The following is an 18,372-nucleotide window of genomic DNA, read 5'->3' as shown; positions in this document are numbered from 1 at the left end:
CTAGAAAAGTCCAATAAGATAAGGTTTAAAAAAAGAGTCCCTTGGTCAAATAAGGAGGGAATGGTGGGTATGGGAGAAAAATCAGTGATCTGGGTGGTAAATAGGAAGTAGAGAAGGAAAGTAGAGAATAATCAAGCTTAGAACTCACCTGGTGGTCCAATGGCTAAGAATCTATGCTTCCAATGCAGGGGGCCTAGGTTTGATCCCTAATCAGGGAACTAGATCCCACACGCTGCAAATTAAAGTTTGCATGCCACAACCTAAGATCCCACATGCTGCAACTAAGACTTGACACAATCAAATAAATAAAAAAAAATATTTTAAAAAGAAGAATCAAGCTTAGATATAAAAGACCAACAATACAAATGTTAAAGCTAGAGGAAGCTATGTGATTGAGGGAAATGTGAGGAAAAATAAGAGAATCATGAGCATGTTTAAATACTAATAAGAAAAATATTCTTGGGAGTGGTTCCCAAATGTCACTACACATGAGGATCACCTGGAGAGCTTTTAAAAATTACAGGGCCTCTGTGTATGTGGGGGCAAAAGTATATGGAAAGATCTCTGTGCTGTGAACCTTAAACTGTTCTTAAAAATTCTATTAAAAGAAATCCAGTGCACAGGATATACCTTAGATGAATGAAATCAATCTCTGGGGATCGGACAAAGCAGCAATAGTTTATTGAAAGCTCCCAAGTGATTCTAATGTATAGAAAAATCTAGTACTTCTCACACTCTAGCGACAACTAAATTACCTTGATTTTGTTGAAACACAGACTGATGGGCCCCAACTCCAGAGTTTGTGATTAGGTAGGTCTAGGGTGGGGCTCATAAATTTGTCCTTTTAAAAAATTCTCAGATTATGTTTAATTCTGCTAACTCAAAAGAGTAACACTCTGCTGTAGGGAGAGAGGTTGGAGATGAAGAGAAAGGAGCTAATTGATTGGGGACGGTGCTTTGGGAGGATGAAGGCATATATAAACCAATGGTTTGGTTGCCTTTTTAAAAATTAATTTATTTTTTAGTGACGGATAATTGCTTTACAGAATTTTGTTGTTCTCTGTCAAATCTCAATATGAATCAGCCATAGGTATACATATATCCCCTCCCTTTTGAACCTCCCTCCCATCTCTCTCCCCATCCCACCCCTCTAGGTTGATACAGAGCCCCTGAGTTTGAGTTTCCTGAGCCATACAGCAAATTCCCACTGGCGATCTATTTTACATATGGTAATGTAAGTTTCCATGTTACTCATTCCATACATCTTACCCTCTCCTCCCCTCTTCCCATGTACATAAGTCTATTCTCTATGTCTGTTTCTCCATTGCTGCTCTGTAAATAGATTCTTCAGTACCATTTTTCTAGATTCCGTATATATGCGTTAGAATATGACATTTATCTTTCTCTTTCTGACTTACTTCACTCTATATAATAGGTTCTAGGTTTATCCACCTCATTAGAACTGACTCAAAGGTGTTCCTTTTTATGGCTGAGTAATATTCCATTGTGTATATGTAACACAACTTCTTTATCCATTCATCTGTTGATGGACATCTGGTTGCCTTTTTGATGGGAGGAAAGGCAGGTACCTCTTTCTTTGTGATAAGGAGGGGAAAAAAAGGAAGTATGAATGTGAATTCAGATAAGTTGTTTGTAGATTAGTAAGAAGCTAAGGAAGGTCTGCTTTGATGACTTCAAACATTTTAAGCTAGTGTTGATGGTGTGGGGTGGTCACATGTATCTGACACATACACATTCATGAAGAAATAATCTATGACAATTACTCATGTGATAGCAAAATTAAATTCCAGACAGTTGCATCTCCAGGCTGTATCAATGTCACAAGACATGTGTGCAGTTGTAACCATATTGATTCCAGCATTTTTTTTCTCACATAAAAACCAAGAAAGCAGTGCTGTTCTACCAGTGTTCATAATACCTGCACAACAGCAAAGGTAACTCTTTTGCTTACAAGTAGGAATTACCTTTAGACAGTCATTCAGTAGACACTTGGCTTATAAACTGTGGAATTCAAACTAAAACAAACTAATCTAAACCAAAATTTTTTCTAGTCATCTAGTAGTTTGAGTACTGATAACTGCCCTGCAGATTTTGCACGTGGGATTGCTGCTGTAAAGCAATTGAAAATTTCATTTGCATCATATCAAATGTATTCACTTGCTGATAAATTGGGGATCATATGTGAATCCGACATGTTCACATATTAAGTAACAAAAAAATGAGGCATCAAGGTTAATGCTACTTCTTGGAAGTTTCACATTCAGAAAATAAAACACACATACCAACAAGTTCAGTTCACTTCAGTTCAGTCACTCAGTCGTGTCTGACTCCTTGTGACCCCATGAATCGCAGCACACCAGGCCTCCCTGTACATCACCAACTCCCGGAGTTTACCCAAACCCATGTCCATCGAGTCGGTGATGCCATCCAACCATCTTATCCTTTGTCGTCCCCTTCTCCTGCCCCCAATCCTTCCCAGCATTAGAGTCTTTTCCAGTGAGTCAACTCTTCGCATGAGATGGCAAAAAGTATTGGAGGTTCAGCTTCAACATCAGTCCTTCCAATGAACACCAAGGACTGATCTACTTTAGGATGGGCTGGTTGGAACTCCTTGCAGTCCAAGGGACTCTCAAGAGTCTTCTCCAACACCACAGTTCAAAAGCATCAATTCTTCGGCACTCAGCTTTCTTCACCGTCCAAGTCTCACATCCATACATGACCACTGAAAAAACCATAGCCTTGACTACACGGACCTTTGTTGGCAAAGTAATGTCTCTGCTTTTAAATATGCTATCTAGGTTGGTCATAACCTTCCTTCCAAGGAGTAAGCGTCTTTTATTTCATGACTGCAATCACCATCAGCAGTGATTTTGGAGCCCAGAAAAATAAAGTCAGTCCTGTTTCCACTGTTTCACCATCTATTTCCCATGAAGTGATGGGACCAGATGCCATGATCTTAGTTTTCTGAACGTTGAGCTTTAAGCCAACTTTTTCACTCTCGTCTTTCACTTTCATCCAGAGGCTTTTTAGTTCCTTTTCACTTTCTGCCATAAGGGTGGTGTCATGTGCATATCTGAGGTTATTTATATTTCTCCTGGCAATCTTGATTCCAGCTTGTGTTTCCTCCAGCCCAGCGATTCTCATGATGTACTCTGCATATAAGTTAAATAAGCAAGGTGACAATATACAGCCTTGACGTACTCCTTTTCCTATTTGGAGCCAGTCTGTTGTTCCATGTCCAGTTCTAACTATTGCTTCCTGACCTGCATACAGATTTCTCAAGAGGCAGGTCAGGTGGTCTGGTATTCCCATCTCTTTCAGAATTTTCCACAGTTTATTGTGATCCACACAGTCAAAGGCTTTGGCATAGTCAATAAAGCAGAAATAGATGTTTTTCTGGAACTCTCTTGTTTTTTCGATGATCCAGCAGATGTTGGCAATGTGATCTCTGGTTTCTCTGCCTTTTCTAAATCCAGCTTGAACATCTTGGAAGTTCATGATCACGTATTGCTGAAGCCTGGCTTGGAGAATTTTAAGCATTACTTTACTAGCATGTGAGATGAGTGCAATTGTGTGGTAGTTTGAGCATTCTTTGGCATTGCCTTTCTTTGGAATTGGAATGAAAACTGAGCTTTTCTAGTCCTGTGGCCAATGCTGAGTTTTCCAAATTTGCTGGCATATTGAGTGCAGCACTTTCACAGCATCATCTTTTAGGATTTGAAATAGCTCAATTGGAATTCCATCACCTCCACCAGCTTTGTTCGTAGTGATGCTTCCTAAGGCCCTCTTGACTTCACATTTCAGGATGTCTGGCTCTAGGTGAGTGATCACACCATCGTGATTATCTGGGTCATGGAGACCTTTTTTGTATGGTTTTTCTGTGTATTCTTGCCACCTCTTCTTAACATCTTCTGCTTCTGTTAGGTCCCTACCATTTCTGTCCTTTATTGAGCCCATCTTTGCATGAAATATTCCCTTGGCATCTCTAATTTTCTTGAAGAGATCTCTAGTCTTTCCCATTCTATTGTTTTCCTCTATTTCTTTGCATTGATCACTGAGGAAGGCTTTCTTATCTCTCCTTGCAATTCAAAGCCTCTAATTTTCAGAGTGCTAGAAGAGCCTCAAATCATCTATAAATGGTAAGGATAAACTTTGTCTCTAAATCAACTTCACTTGTGTCAAAATGCCTATATGTTCTCTTCTTTATCAGTTTTACTGGCTTCTGAGCCCAACGCCCAAATCACAGAGGATGAGACTGAAAAGAGACACATAGCTCATCCTTCATCTTTCTCTCCTCTCTTACAACGTTAAATATATTTGATAAGTTGTGAGCTGGAGACAAGTTTATTTATCCTATATAAATAGTTTAGAACTTTGTTCTGGAATTTGAGCTTTGAAATCATAGTGTTTTCTGCTTATCCTTTGACCAAAGCAAAAGCAGAAAATACTCAAATTTAGCAACTTCAAACTCTTTTGTCCTCTAAAAAGTGAGTTTATATCTGTAGAAATGGAGACAAACAAACAAGATACTGGTGTGTGAATAAGGTCCGGTTTTCTTCGTATATTAATATTCCACTGTGGGTATGAGAATATCTGAACTATCAACATTCAATTGAATATGGCTGTGGTAATATTAATACACACAAATCATTCAGTGTGTACCATACACTGTGCTAAAAATGATCAAATTTTAATGTTGCAAATAATGCTTTAAGTAGGTACTGTTATCACAGAGACAGTTTAGAGGGGCTGAGTGCCTGGCCCCAGTGGTGCCATACCCTGATTTTGTCAGACTTGGATGGAGAGGGAAAGAGTAGATGTAACTTCCAAGGGTTTTAGGCAGATAAGTTTCATAGTAGGAACTGGAAATGAGACAGATAATTTGGAAATTAAATTGCTTCACAAAATTTGGGCACAGGATATTTGTATTATTTTTTCTTGAAATCAGTTTGGTTCCAAGTCTCATCGCCAGTGTGGTAAGAGAGTCAGTCTTGTGTGTGTGTTGCCTTGTAATTAAAAGTTCATAAAAGACTGCTAAAAAGTGTTCTACACTATAGAAAATTGGAGAGAAGTTCACAGGCCAATGTCCTGTGGAAGGAAGGACCAAGCCCTCACTCCCTCTGACTGCACCAGAGAGTGGGGTTCTTTAAGTGAGTCTCCCAGGCCAGTGAAGTGAAGTGAAAGTTGCTCAGTCATGTCTGACTCTTTGTGACCCCATGGAACTATACAGTCCATGGAATTCTCCAGGCCAGAATACTGGAGTGGGTAGACTTTTCCTTCTCCAGTGGATTTTCCAAACCCAGAGATCGAACCCAGGTTTCATGCATTGCAGGCAGATTCTTTACCAACTGAGCCACCAGGGAAGCTCCCAGGCCAAATACCCAGTAAAAATTTTTGTGCATATATATGGGTCCATTTACCTCTTACTCACTGAAAAGGAGTAGGTGACTCAAGTCGACCCCTCTCTGTAGATGAGCCATTTTTGACTCCTTCAAATTTTCAATTTCATCTTTCTAGAATGATCCAAATCATACCCATTTCAAGCATGAGCTTGTGCAATCAAAACCTACTACTTCCTTCTGCAGACAGAAATCCTTAACCACAGGCATAGGATTTATTCAGAATCTGAAATGGCAATCTTTGTATGACAAGGGCTGCTCTATCCAAACACTTTAAAAAGAAGAGTAAGAGTAGCCTTTGTGTGTAAATATTCAGTACTTGTTTTATTATATTTCACTGAGTCTTTATCTGTTTTGTTCCCCATAAGACAGTTGTCTGTGTAGTTCTCATGTAGAATGACCTGTTCTTTGGACCTTATCTCTCATTGAAACCAACCATATCCAGAAATAATCATGGATAATTATCAGTCAGTTACATTGTAGAGAGAACTGAAGAAAACCATTTGTTAAAAACTATTTTGTAGCTGTGGAGAAACAGATATAGAGAACACACTTATGGACATGGTGGGGGGAAGAGAGGATGAGAGATATGGACACAGTAACATGGAAATGTACATTACCATATATAAAACAGATCATTTCAGTTCAGTTCAGTTGCTCAGTTGTGTCTGACTCTTTGCATACCATGGACTGCAGTACGTTGGGCCTCACTGTCCGTCACCAACACCTGGAGTTTACTCAAACTCATGTCCATTGAGTTGGTGATGCCATCCAACCAGCTCATCCTCTGTCATTCCCTTCTCCTCCTGCCTTCAATGTTTCCCAGCATCAGGGTCTTTCCAATTAGTCAGCTGTTTGCATCAGGTGGCCAAAGTATTGGAGTTTCAGCTTTAACATCGGTCCTTCCAATGAACACCCAGGACTGATCTCCTTTAAGATGGACTGGTTGGATCTCCTTGCAGTCCAAGGGACTCTCAAGAGTCTTCTCCAACACCACAGTTCAAAAGCATCAATTCTTCGGCACTCAACTTTCTTCACCGTCCAACTATCACATCCATACATGACCACTGGAAAAAGCATAGCCTTGATGAGACAGACATTTGTTGGCAAAGTAATGTCTCTGCATTTTAATATGCTATCGAGGTTGGTCATAACTTTTCTTCCAAGCAGAAAGTATCTTTTAATTTCATGGCTTCAGTCACCATCTCCAGTGATTTTGGAGCCCCCAAAAATAGTCTGTCACAGTTTCCATTGTTTCCCCATCTCTTTGCCATGAAGAGATGGGACTGAATGCCATGATCTTAGTTTTCTGAAAGTTGAGCTTTAAGCCAACTTTTTCACTCTCCTCTTTCACTTTCGTCAAGAGGCTCTTTAGTTCTTCTTCACTTTCTGCCATAAGGGTGGTGTCATCTGCATATCTGAGATTATTGATATTTCTCCTGGCAATCTTGATTCCAGCTTGTGCTTCATCCACCCCGGCATTTCTCATGATGTACTCTGCATAAAAGTTAAATAAGCAAGGGGACAATTTACAGCCTTAACGTACGCCTTTTCCTATTTGGAACCGGTCTGTTATTCCATGTCCAGTTCTAACTATTGCTTCCTGACCTGCATACAGATTTCTCAAGAAGCAAGTCAGATGGTCTGGTATTCCCATCTCTTTCAGAATTTTCCAGAGTTTTTTGTGAGTCACACAGTCAAAGGCTTTGGCATAGTCAATAGGCAGAAATAGAGATTTTACTGGACCTCTTATGCTTTTTCGATGATCCAGCTGATGTTGGCAATTTGATCTCTTGTTCCTCTGCCTTTTCTAAATCCAGTTTGAATATCTGGAAGTTCACAGTTCACGTACTGTTGAATTCTGACTTGGAGAATTTTGAGCATTACTTTACTAGCACGTGAGATGAGTGCAATTGTGTGGTAGTTTGAGCATTCTTTGGCATTGCTTTTCTTTGGGATTGGAATGAAAACTGACCTTTTCCAGTCCCGTGGCAACTGCTGATTTTTCCAAATTTGCTGGCATATTGAGTGCAGCACTTTAACAGCGTTATCTTTCAGGATTTGAAATAGTTCAACTGGAATTCTGCCACTTCCACTAGCCTTGTTTGTAGTGATGCTTCCTAAGGCCCACTTGACTTACATTCCAGGATGTCTGGCTCTAGGTGAGTTATCACACCGTCGTGATTATCTGGGTTATGAAGATCTTTTTTGTACATTTCTTCTGTGTATTCTTGCCAGCTCTTCTTAATATCTTCTGCTTCTGTTAGGTCCCTACCATTTCTGTCCTTTATTGAGCCCATCTTTGCATGAAATATTCCCTTGGTATCTCTAATTTTCTTGAAGAGATCTCTAGTCTTTCCCATTCTATTGTTTTCCTCTATTTGTTTGCACTGATCACTGAGGAAGGTTTGCTTCTCTCTCCTTGCTATTCTTTGGAACTCTGCATTCAGATGGGTATATCTTGCCTTTTCTCCTTTGCTTTTCACTTCTCTTCTTTTCACAGCTATTTGTAAGGCCTCCTCAGACATCCATTTTGCTTTTTTGCATCTCTTTTGCTTGGGGATGGTCTCGATCCCTGTATACTATACAATGTCATGAACCTCCGTCCATAGTTCATCAGGCACTCTATGAGATCTAGTTCCTTAAATCTATTTGTCACTTCCACTGTATAATCATAAGGGATTTGATTTAGGTCATACCTGAATGGTTTACTGGTTTTCCCCACTTTCTTCAATTTCAGTCTGAGTTTGGCAATAAGGAATTCGTGATCTGAGCCACAGTCAGCTCCCAGTCTTGTTTTTGCTGAATGGATAGAGCTTCTCCATCTTTGGCTGCAAAGAATGTAATCAATCGGATTTTGGTGTTGACCATCTGGTGATGTCCATGTGTAAAGTCTTCTCTTGTGTTGTTGCAAGAGGGTGTTTTCTATGACCAGTGCATTCTCTTGGCAAAACTCTATTAGCCTTTGCCCTGCTTCATTCTGCACTCCAAGGCCAAATTTACCTGTTACTCCAGGTGTTTTTTGCCTTCCTATTTTTACATTCCATTCCCCTATAATGAAAAAGACACCTTTTTGGGGTGTTAGTTCTAGAAGGTCTTGTAGGTCTTCATAGAACCATTCAACTTCAGCTTCTTCAGCATTACTGGGTTGGGCAATAGCCTTGGATTACCATGATTTTGAATGGTATGCCTTGGAAACAAACAGTGATCATTCTGTCATTTTTGAGATTGCATCCAAGTACTGTGTTTCAGACTCTTTTGTTGACTATGATGGCTACTCCATTTCTTTGAAGGGATTCTTGCCCACATTCTTGATATAATGGTCATCTGAGTTAAATTCACCCATTCCAGTCCATTTAGTTCACTGATTCCTAAAATGTCGATGTTCACTCTTGCCATCTCCTATTTGAGCACTTCCAATTTGCCTTGATTCATGGACCTAACATTCCAGGTTCCTATGCAATATTGCTCTTTACAGCATCAAACCTTGCTTCCATCACCAGTCACATCCACAACTGAGTGTTGTTTTTGCTTTGGCTCCATCTCTTCATTCTTTCTGGAGTTATTTCTCCACTGATCTCCAGAAGCATATTGGGCACCTACTGACCTGGGGAGTTCATCTTTCAGTGTCCTATCTTTTTGCCTTTTGATACTGTTCATGGGGTTCTCAAGGTAAGAATACTGAAGTGATTTGCCATTCCCTTCTCCAGTAGACCACATTTTGTCAGAACTCTCCACCACAACCCGTCTGTCTTGAGTGGCCATGGCATGGCTCATAGTTTCATTGAGTTAGACAAGGCTGTGGTCTATGTAATTAGATTGGTTAGTTTTCTGTGATTGTGACTTTCATTCTGTCTGCTCTCTGATGGAGAAGGTTAAGAGGCTTACGGAAGCTTCCTGTTTGGAGAGAAAGACTGAGGGGGAACTGGATCATGTTCTGATGGATGGGACCATGCTCAGTAAATCTTTAATCCAATTTTCTGTTGATGAGTGGAGCTGTGTTCCCTCCCTGCTATTTCCTTGGGGCTAAACTATGGTGGCAGTAGTGAAAATAATGGTGACTTCCCTCAAAAGATCCCATGAATGTACTGCTACACTCAGTTCCTCCCAACCCTGCAGCAGGCCACCACCGACCCACACCTTCACTGGAGACTCCTGGACACTCACAGGCAAGTCTGGGTCAGTCTCTTGTGGGATCATTGTTCCTTTCTCCTGGTCCTGTAAAATAGATGGCCAATGGTAATCTGCTGTGTGATTCAGGGAACTCAGACAGGGGCTCTGCATCAACCTAGAAGGGTGTAATGGGGAGGGAGAGGGAGGGAGGTTCAAGAGGGAGGGGACATTTGTATACCCATGGTTGATTCATGTTGATGTATGGCAGAAAACAACAAAATTCTGGAAAATGATTATCCTTCAATTAAAAAATAAATAAATTAAAAAAAAAAACCTGCCTGCAATGCAGGAGCTGCACAGGAGGCACAGGTTCAACCTCTGGGTCTTGAAGATACCGTGGAGGAGGGCAACCCACTCCAGTATTCTTGCATGGAGAATCCCATGGATAGAGGAGACTGGCGGTTTACAGTCCCTGGATTCACAAAGAGTCAGACATGACTGAAGTGAATGAGCATGGACATGACTCACTGAGAAATTGACCTTATACCTAAGAATTATTCTAGGTCTCAAGGAGCCCCTTTTTTAGAGTTTTCTCTCATTATACAAAAAAAAAAATGTTTAATAGACTTGAATCTCATTATCATTTCACCAACTTTCAGGTATCATGGTGGAAATATGACTATAAATGCTGAAATTGAAGTAAAGAGATCAAAATTGCCAGTACAGAACCATTATTGAAGGACATGGGTGTGTGGTACACAAGTTGACTAAAGTCATCTTGAAAGTGGTTGAGCCTGTTCTTCAGTCCAGTGATGGCTACTGGACTGAGTTTTGCGCTAATAGGTTGGCACATGGACAGCAGCACTGACTCATTCCTGAAAAGAGATTCCTGTAAGAGTTTCTCTTTTTTGTGCCATGGGCCTCATCAATGTATTTGCAGATGATATGCGCAGTCACCTGAAAAGTTTTCATCAAAACTTTTTTCTCAAACATGCACAAACATCAGATATATTTGCATTATTCTTAGAGAATCTTTCTAATTTTTCTCTTGTCTGCTTCCACTATCCTGACTCTCAGAGGTGCTTGCCTCTTTCACTTACTACTGAAACAGAGCAGGACCTTATAGTCCTTCCTCCCTCTGCCCCCAGTGTCCTCAGCCTGCCTTTTGTCTGTAGAAAAATTTAGTCAAAGAATAAATTTAATCTAAGAAGTGAGAAAATCCAGAAACAAAGGAAAAGCAATCAAACAGGATAAAATAATTATAGTTTAGTCATTAAGCAAAGTCAAGGACCTTTAGTTCCTCTACAAAGACTGTAAATAATATTCTGAGCCATATGCTTTGGGCTGTTTTGTAGAAACTAAAAACCCCACCTAACAGAAGAAGTTAACTGCAGGAGGACCAGACTGTCCTTGGCATAGGTGGCACAGTTTCAAGACCTGGCCTCAGAGAAACTGGAAAAAAATGACCCTGGACCTGAATATTAACTGTACTTAAAACAATCAGGATAATGCTGGTCAGAGAATCACATGACCAATTTCAAGATGACTGTCAGAGCTGACTGCTGTTTCTGTCTGGAGTCCCTTCCTTTTTCCTCTACACCCTGGAAGCTCCCCATTTAAAAACTCTTGTCCTCAACTGTCAGCAGGGCATGAGCCTTTGGACATGTGGACGGACCCTCCCCAACAGTTGCTGGTATCCAAAGTAAAGGAAACTTCCTTTCGACCAATCTTGCCTCTGGACTATTGGCTTTCAAGTGTTGAGCAGCCAGACCTGCCTTTCCGTTATCACTACCTGGGAAAAATTAGCCTGTGCACCTAAAGAAATTTATGAATTTGAATCTTAGAAACATATGCAGCAGTTTACCCATTGACTTCTTCAAGATATACCCCTTAAACACAGAAATAGGAGAAGAAACCTCAACTAACTTCTGATAAAGGGACACCAGAAATCATATTCATCTCAATGAACATACTGATGGCTGAAGCTGAAGCTCCAATACTTTGGCCACCTGATGTGAAGAGTTGACTCATTAGGAGAGATCCTGATGCTGGGAAAGATTGAAGGCAGGAGAAGGGGACGACAGAGGGCAAGATGATTGGAATGGGATCACTGATTCAAAGGACATGAGTTTGAGCAAGCTTTGGGAGATGGTGAAGGACAGGGAATCCTGACATGCTGCAGTCCATGGGGTCACAAAGAGTTGGGCATGACTGAGCGACTGAAAAACAACAACACAATGAGCATTGGAGTGCATGTATCTTTTCCAGTTAGTGTCAAGTCCGGCTCGACAAGCAGGGTTTCCAAAAGCGTGATGCGGCGGGAGAATGAGAAACAAGACACATAAGTTCAGTGAAAGGCGAGGATCAGGGGACCAACGCCACTCCAAGGTGAAGATGCCAAAACTGAATCCATGCCAGCTTTATTATACTCTCAGCCATGAAGGAAAGAACGCGCTGGGAGTTAAGCTATAACTCATGTGGCCTTCAGGGCCAAAGAACAAAGTGATCATTAACCACTGAGTAACCAAGAAACAGTAATCAACAAAAAATTAGTAACTAAGACTAATATTCTTATCTATAGATTTTCCTTCAGATATGTAAAACATGTGACTCTTAAGACACCAGCTGGGAAACAGTCTGGGGTCGGTTTTCCGACCCTAGGATCATATCTTGTTTTCAAGATTATGAACTGTTCCCTCTGGACTTATTCCATGAGTCTCATGGCTTGAAGCATGCAGTTTATCCCCTTGCCGGGACCTGCTTTTCTTCTATTCTTCCTGTCTCCTACAAGTTAGTGTTTTTGTTTTCTTCAATAAATATCCAGAAGTGGGAAAAGAAAAAGGAAAACTATTTTTTAGGTAACACTGACTTAGTAGGTTTTGGCTGCTATAACAGAATGCCATAGACTGAGTGGCTTATAAACAACAGAAATTTGTTTCTCACAGTTCTGAAATTTGGAAAGTCCAAGATTCCAGATTTTGGAATTAAGTGTCAGATTAAGTGTCTGATGAGGATCCCCTTCCTGAACTATACTCTTTTGCTATGCCTTCACATGGTGAAAGGGCAAGGGGGCTCCCTGAGGGGGCCTCTTTTATATGGGCACCAATCCCATTCATGCAGGCTCCATTCTCATGAACTTATCACCTTCTAGAGGTCCCACTTCCAAATATTATCACATTGGAGATTAAGTTTCAAAATGTCACTTGTGAGGGACACAAATATTCAGTCTATGGCACACTCAAATCAAGAAAAATCACCCATTAAGTAATGTGGTGGATTGTGGAAAAAATGTTCATGATATTTTACAGTGCCTCAAATCAAGGAATGGGATCTCTTTAAAAGTCCACTGAATGTGGATATAGACATGTAACTTGAGTTGGCCAATTGGACATTTGCAAACGTGATGTAAGCAGAGGCTTGAAAAGTGCTTGTGCATAAGGTTGTGTCCTCTGGCTGCTTTTAGAACCCAGCTACATATAAATAAACTAGACTAGCAATTAGTAAATGCAGAGATAGAAGCCTATCCTGAAAAGAAGACTGAAGGGAGCTTTTTCTAATAGAGTGGGCTAAATCTGATACATGGAAAGTTTTTAAGAGAATTATATTGACAGAGACTTAAAAGAGACTGAAACAGTTTAAAATTAAAAGACTTCTGTCTCTAACTTTCTATAAGTAGGAAAAGGGCTACAAAACTATTCAGTTAAAAACACAGCCATTTCATTTAGAAAAGGAAAATGTCTCAGAAGGCAGAGCCGAAATCCCCAAGGTCATAGCTACAGAGTACAGTGGACTAAAGAGCCACTGCCAGAGGGCAGAACATTCTCTGTTCCTAGAGTAAGGGGAGCTGGCAGCATATGTCCATCTGAGTTCTAAAATTGCTATCGATCAGTTCAATTTGTTTACTGCAGTTATTTTCACCTTGGCTCACCGTCCATGGAGTCGGACACGACTAAGCACAGCACATAACAGAGCACTATTGTTTGGTGTGTCTTTTTAGTTTTGAAGTCTGAATTAAGAGGAACTGCATCCAGGTATCCTTGCTTTCATTCACAGATGATGCAAATCACATAATATTGGACTTGACCTGATACTGTAAGTGAAAGAGAATTTTAGAAGTTCTGAGAAGGTTGAGGATACTTTGCATGTGGGGAGAATGAAATAATTATAACCAGAGGGTGGACAGGGTAGAAGGAGAGAATAAAAAAGCCACAGTATTTTTCAGCATTTCCCATAAAGAAGTAGAGCCTATTTTTCCACTTCCTGAATCTGGACTTGGCTATTTGACTTGCTTTGGCCAAGGGACATTAGTAGGTATAATAGAAACAGAGGTTTGGGATGAGTGTGAACATTTGAGCTTGCTTTCCTGCTGCTTTTCTTATATAGTCATCATGTGTAAAAGTTTTGGCCAGCCTTCTAGATGATGAAAGCTATGTGGCCTGATGCCCCTACTAACTTAGGCAACAGTCAGACATATGAATGAGACCATCTGGGATGAGACAGTCCCCAGCCAATCTGTTAAGTGACTGCACATGCATGAATGATCCAGGTCTTGATAAGGAGAATTATACAGCAAAGTCCTCAGCTAAATACAATGATCTTTTTTTTTTCATTGAAGTATATTTTTGTTGTTTAGTCCCTAAGTCATGTCTGAATAGTTGATTCATAATGTTGTGTTACCATCAGATATAGAACAAATTGATTCAGTTATACGTATATAAATCCCTGTGCTATAGAGTAAGTCCTTGTTGGTTGTCTATTTTATATAAAATGGTATATGTGTATATGGTAATCCCAAACTCCTAATTTATCCTTTTGTCCCTTTCCACTTTGGTAACCATAAGTTTGTCTTCTGTGTCTATGGGTCTATTTCTATTTTGTAAATAACTTCATTTGTATCATTTTCTATTTAGATTACACTTGTAAGTGATATCATATGACATTTGTCATTCCTCTATCTAGCTTACTTAGTATGTTTCTCTATGTTCATGTATATTGCTGCAAATGGCATTATTCCATTCTTTTTATGGCTGAATAGTATTCTATTGTCTATATGTAGCACATCTTGTATATCCATTCATCTGTAATTGGACATTTAGGTTGTTTCCTTGTCTTGGCTATTGTAAACAGTGCTGCTTTAACATTGGGGTGCATAGATCTTTATGCATTCAGAGTATTCTCTAAATATGTGCCCAGGAGTGGCTTTGCAGGATCATATGGCAATGCTATTTTTAGTTTATTAAGGAGCCTCCCATACTGTTTGCTTTAGTGGCTGCACTAATTTATATTCCCACTAACAATGTAGGAGGGTTCCCTTTTCTCCACACCCTCTCTGTTTGTCATTTGATGATGGCCATTCTGACTCGTGTGAGATGATACATCATTGTAATTTTGATTTGCATTTCTCTAGTAATTAATGATACTAAGCATATTTTCATGTGTCTATTGGCCATCTGTATGTCTTCTTTGGAGAAAAGCCCCATAAGTCTTCTGCCCACTTTTTTATTGGGTTGTTTGCTTTTTTGTTATTGAGTTGTATGAGCTATTTGTATATTTTGGAAATTAAGTCTTTGTTGATTGTATCATTTGCAAATATTTCTTCCAGCCTCTAGGTTGTCTTTTGTTTTGTTTATGGGTTTCCTTTACTGTACAAAAGCTTATAAGTTTGCTTAGGTTCCATTTGTTTATTTTTGCTTTCAATGATCATTTTTAAGTTCCTAAATTTTTGGTGTGATTCATTATGTAGAAAATTAAATATAACATGCTGTGTGTCCTATTATGTAGAAAAAAATCATACAAATAATTTTAGTGAAATAAAACTTTATTATATATTCTAAGTAAAAGTTGTTTAATTTTGCTGAGGGCTGGCAAAACTTAATTCCAGTAATATCTGACAAGATTTTTCAGGCTGACTCTTATGACCAGAGTTCAAAATACATGTAGTCCTAGGATGAAAATGAAACACAAATACAATTAAGCTGGTTTAATAGTAGTAACAGGCAACTTCTAAGGGATTAAGTATGATTATTTGACTACTCTTAATACACCAAAATGATAAATTTGAATATAATATGAATTTGTTTCCCTTAGAGAATAGCAACTACTTTCACCTTACTTTATTTTCCTCTGTATTTTTTCATTCATGTATACTCAATACAGAAAAATATAGAAATACAAAAGGGAAAAATTTATAATTTCAATTCTCCAAGATCCACCATTAATATTTTGGTTTAAATTCCTTCCAGGTACATAATTAGTATTATAATATGCTTATATCCTACTTTTTTCATTAAAAAATATACACTGAGTATTCATGTCATTGACCATTTGAGTTGTTAACATTCTGCTTCATAGATAATTTATAGTGTGATTAATCATGTACTTTACATTTTAGATTTTAACATTTTTTATTTATTAAAGTGAATTTTGCAACATAGAGTATACATTTCTGTTTACTAGAGTACACAGAATTGTCTGTTGTTTAGTCACTAAGTTGTGTCCAGTTCTTTTGTGACCCATGGACTATAGCCTGTTAGGCTCCTCTGTGCATGGAATTTCTGCAAGAATAATGGAGTGGGTTGCCATTTCCTTCTCCAGGGGATATTCCTAACCCACAGATTGAACTTGCATCTCATGCAGCTTCTGCATTGTAGGTGGATTCTTTACCATTGTACCACCAGGGGAGCCCTACGTAATAGTCTGCATCTTTTAATTTTTTGGAAGAAAGCAATACATATGAGAAAATATCAACATTATAATTTTAATGGATATTTTCAGTTTGTCCCCCCAAAGTTATATGTATAGCTCTTGAGTTTCTGATTCCTGTAACTTGATTGGGAGAAAAAATTAAAAGAGGTATTTCATTGTTGTTTATTCCTTTACTTCATATGTTTTTGAAAATGTTTTCATATAGTTACTGGTTATCTGTATTCCCTTATTAATGGCTGTATTTATTAGTATTTCATATTCTATATCCATTTCATTTAGGATTTGATTTTTTTCTCACTTAAGTAAATTTTTTATTAATATAATATTATTTCTTGGTCATACATGAATCATATATTTTAGTTATTTTATTATTTGCTGTTGAAAGTTTAATATTATGATTTGTCTTGAGGTACTGAAGTGTAAGATCTGGAGTAGGAAATGGCAACATACTCCAGTATTCTTGCCTGGAAAATTCCATGGACAAGGAGCCTGGTGGGCTACAGTCTATGGGGTTGCAAAGAGTTGGACATGACTGAGCAATTGAGCACACATGCACAGAAGTCAAGATATTCTAATTTAGCAGTCTTTACCTCTGTGACTTAATTGCTTTGAAAGTTCTTTTCTATCTAGTAACCAGGTGTGAATGCTATTTGTTTATTTATCTTTGATCAGTAATTCAATACTTCTTTCCTTATGTTTCCCTTGGGTTTGTTCTATTCTTTTACTAACCTTTCATATAGATACTAGGTTCATTAATTTTTCACTTTTTTCTCTTCTTCAAAAGTATTTATAGCTATATTATTCTTTTTAACATTTTTAATTGCATTCTAAAAGTTTTAAAATGTAATATTTTTCAATTTAATGTATTTTAAAATTTTTATTGTGTTACTTTTTATCCCTGACTTATTTACATGTTTTCCTGTACAAAATATTTTAAAATGTGTATCTTCATCAACATCTAATTTACTGTTCCTTGCTTAGACACTAAGGTCCAAATTATACCCATTCTCTGAAATTTGTTGAGACTTCCTTCTTGACCTACTATGAGAAAAATTTTTATAAAAAAAATGTTGAAAACATATTATCTACTTGCTTGATACAGAGTTCTACATACATTCTTTAAATCAAGCTTCTTAATTTTTTTGTTCAAATTTAAATAACTTTACGAAGGCTCTGTCTTCTACAATGAGTAAAAATTAAAAGCTGTGTGAATTTTCTGCTATGATAATGAGTTTCTCACTAACTATATAACATGTTTCTCTATATTTTGAGGTTTATATTAGGTACACAGAAGCCTAGAATTATTGTATCTTCTGAGTAAAACTTTTATCATTATGTAGTTACATACATAACTGTCTGCCCCAATAGTGTTTTTTTGTCCTAACATCTATTTTTTTCCTGATATTGACCTTGCTTTATTAACTTACTTATGGTTAGCATTTTTCTGTTGATTTATCCCATATTTTCTTTCTTTCAATTTTTTTTGTCTTTATTTTAGGTCTGTCTCCTATACAGAGCCTCTGAATCTTTTAAAACTGAAATTGAACCATGTCTATTCTTTTACTTGCAATATTTGGCCATTTTCATTTATTGTAGATATTATAAGATATTGTGTGGTGGTGGTGGTTTAGTTGCTAAGTCGTGTCCAACTCTTGTGACTCCATGGACTGTATGTAGCCTGCCAGACTCCACCTGTCCATGGGATTCTCCAGGCAAGAATACTGGAGTGGGTTGCCATTTCCTTCTCCAGGGGATCTTCCCAACCCAAGAAATGAACCCGGGTCTCCTGCATTGCAGACAGATTCTTTACCAACTGAGCTACAAGGGAAGCCCAAGATATTGTATAGAATATATTTAATTGACATATTGATATACCTGAATAGGTAGCTATTTTCTACCATTTCAATTTCCTGTTTCTATTTGTCCCACTTTGTCTATGCTTTTTTCTTCTTGCTTTTTTTCCCTAAATAGATTCTTTCACTCATTTGTTTGCTTGCTTGTATTTTATTCCCATTTCTATTCTCTACTAGTTTGCAGTTTATAAAGTCTTTTCATTTTTTCTGTGGTTGTCCATGAAATTAACATGCATACTTAACTCACCTCCTGTCAAGGACCTTATGAGATTTTAATTCTA

The 18,372-nt window shown here is 38.3% G+C and overlaps 1 protein-coding gene and 1 long non-coding RNA gene across 5 annotated transcripts in view; one reads left to right on the top strand and one right to left on the bottom strand.

Moving 5' to 3' along the window:
• The window catches only part of LOC145539811 (uncharacterized), a 121,676-nt gene that overhangs the window by 31,811 nt on the left and 71,493 nt on the right, over positions 1-18,372 (top strand). Inside the window, exon 3 of one of the 2 annotated variants that reach the window (XR_014077969.1) lies at positions 1,155-1,229. The exons of the other annotated variant lie outside the window; for it this stretch is intronic. This is a non-coding gene — a long non-coding RNA (uncharacterized LOC145539811). The remainder of the gene's footprint in view (positions 1-1,154; positions 1,230-18,372) is intronic. 2 annotated transcript variants of the gene reach the window in all.
• LOC145539809 (phospholipid scramblase 1-like) overlaps positions 15,334-18,372 on the bottom strand; it is a 44,883-nt gene continuing 41,844 nt past the window's right edge. For all 3 annotated transcript variants that reach the window (XM_081573984.1, XM_081573985.1, XM_081573986.1), the window contains one exon: positions 15,334-15,475. In XM_081573984.1, the coding sequence (XP_081430110.1) occupies positions 15,379-15,475 (97 nt within the window). In that variant the 3' untranslated portion in view covers positions 15,334-15,378. The remainder of the gene's footprint in view (positions 15,476-18,372) is intronic.

Source organism: Giraffa tippelskirchi, chromosome 2, assembly GCF_054371585.1.
Source record: "Giraffa tippelskirchi isolate mGirTip1 chromosome 2, T2T-mGirTip1v1.2.pri, whole genome shotgun sequence".
In the NCBI taxonomy this organism is placed as follows: Eukaryota; Metazoa; Chordata; class Mammalia; order Artiodactyla; family Giraffidae; genus Giraffa; species Giraffa tippelskirchi.
This window is presented reverse-complemented; position numbering and strand designations above follow the sequence as displayed.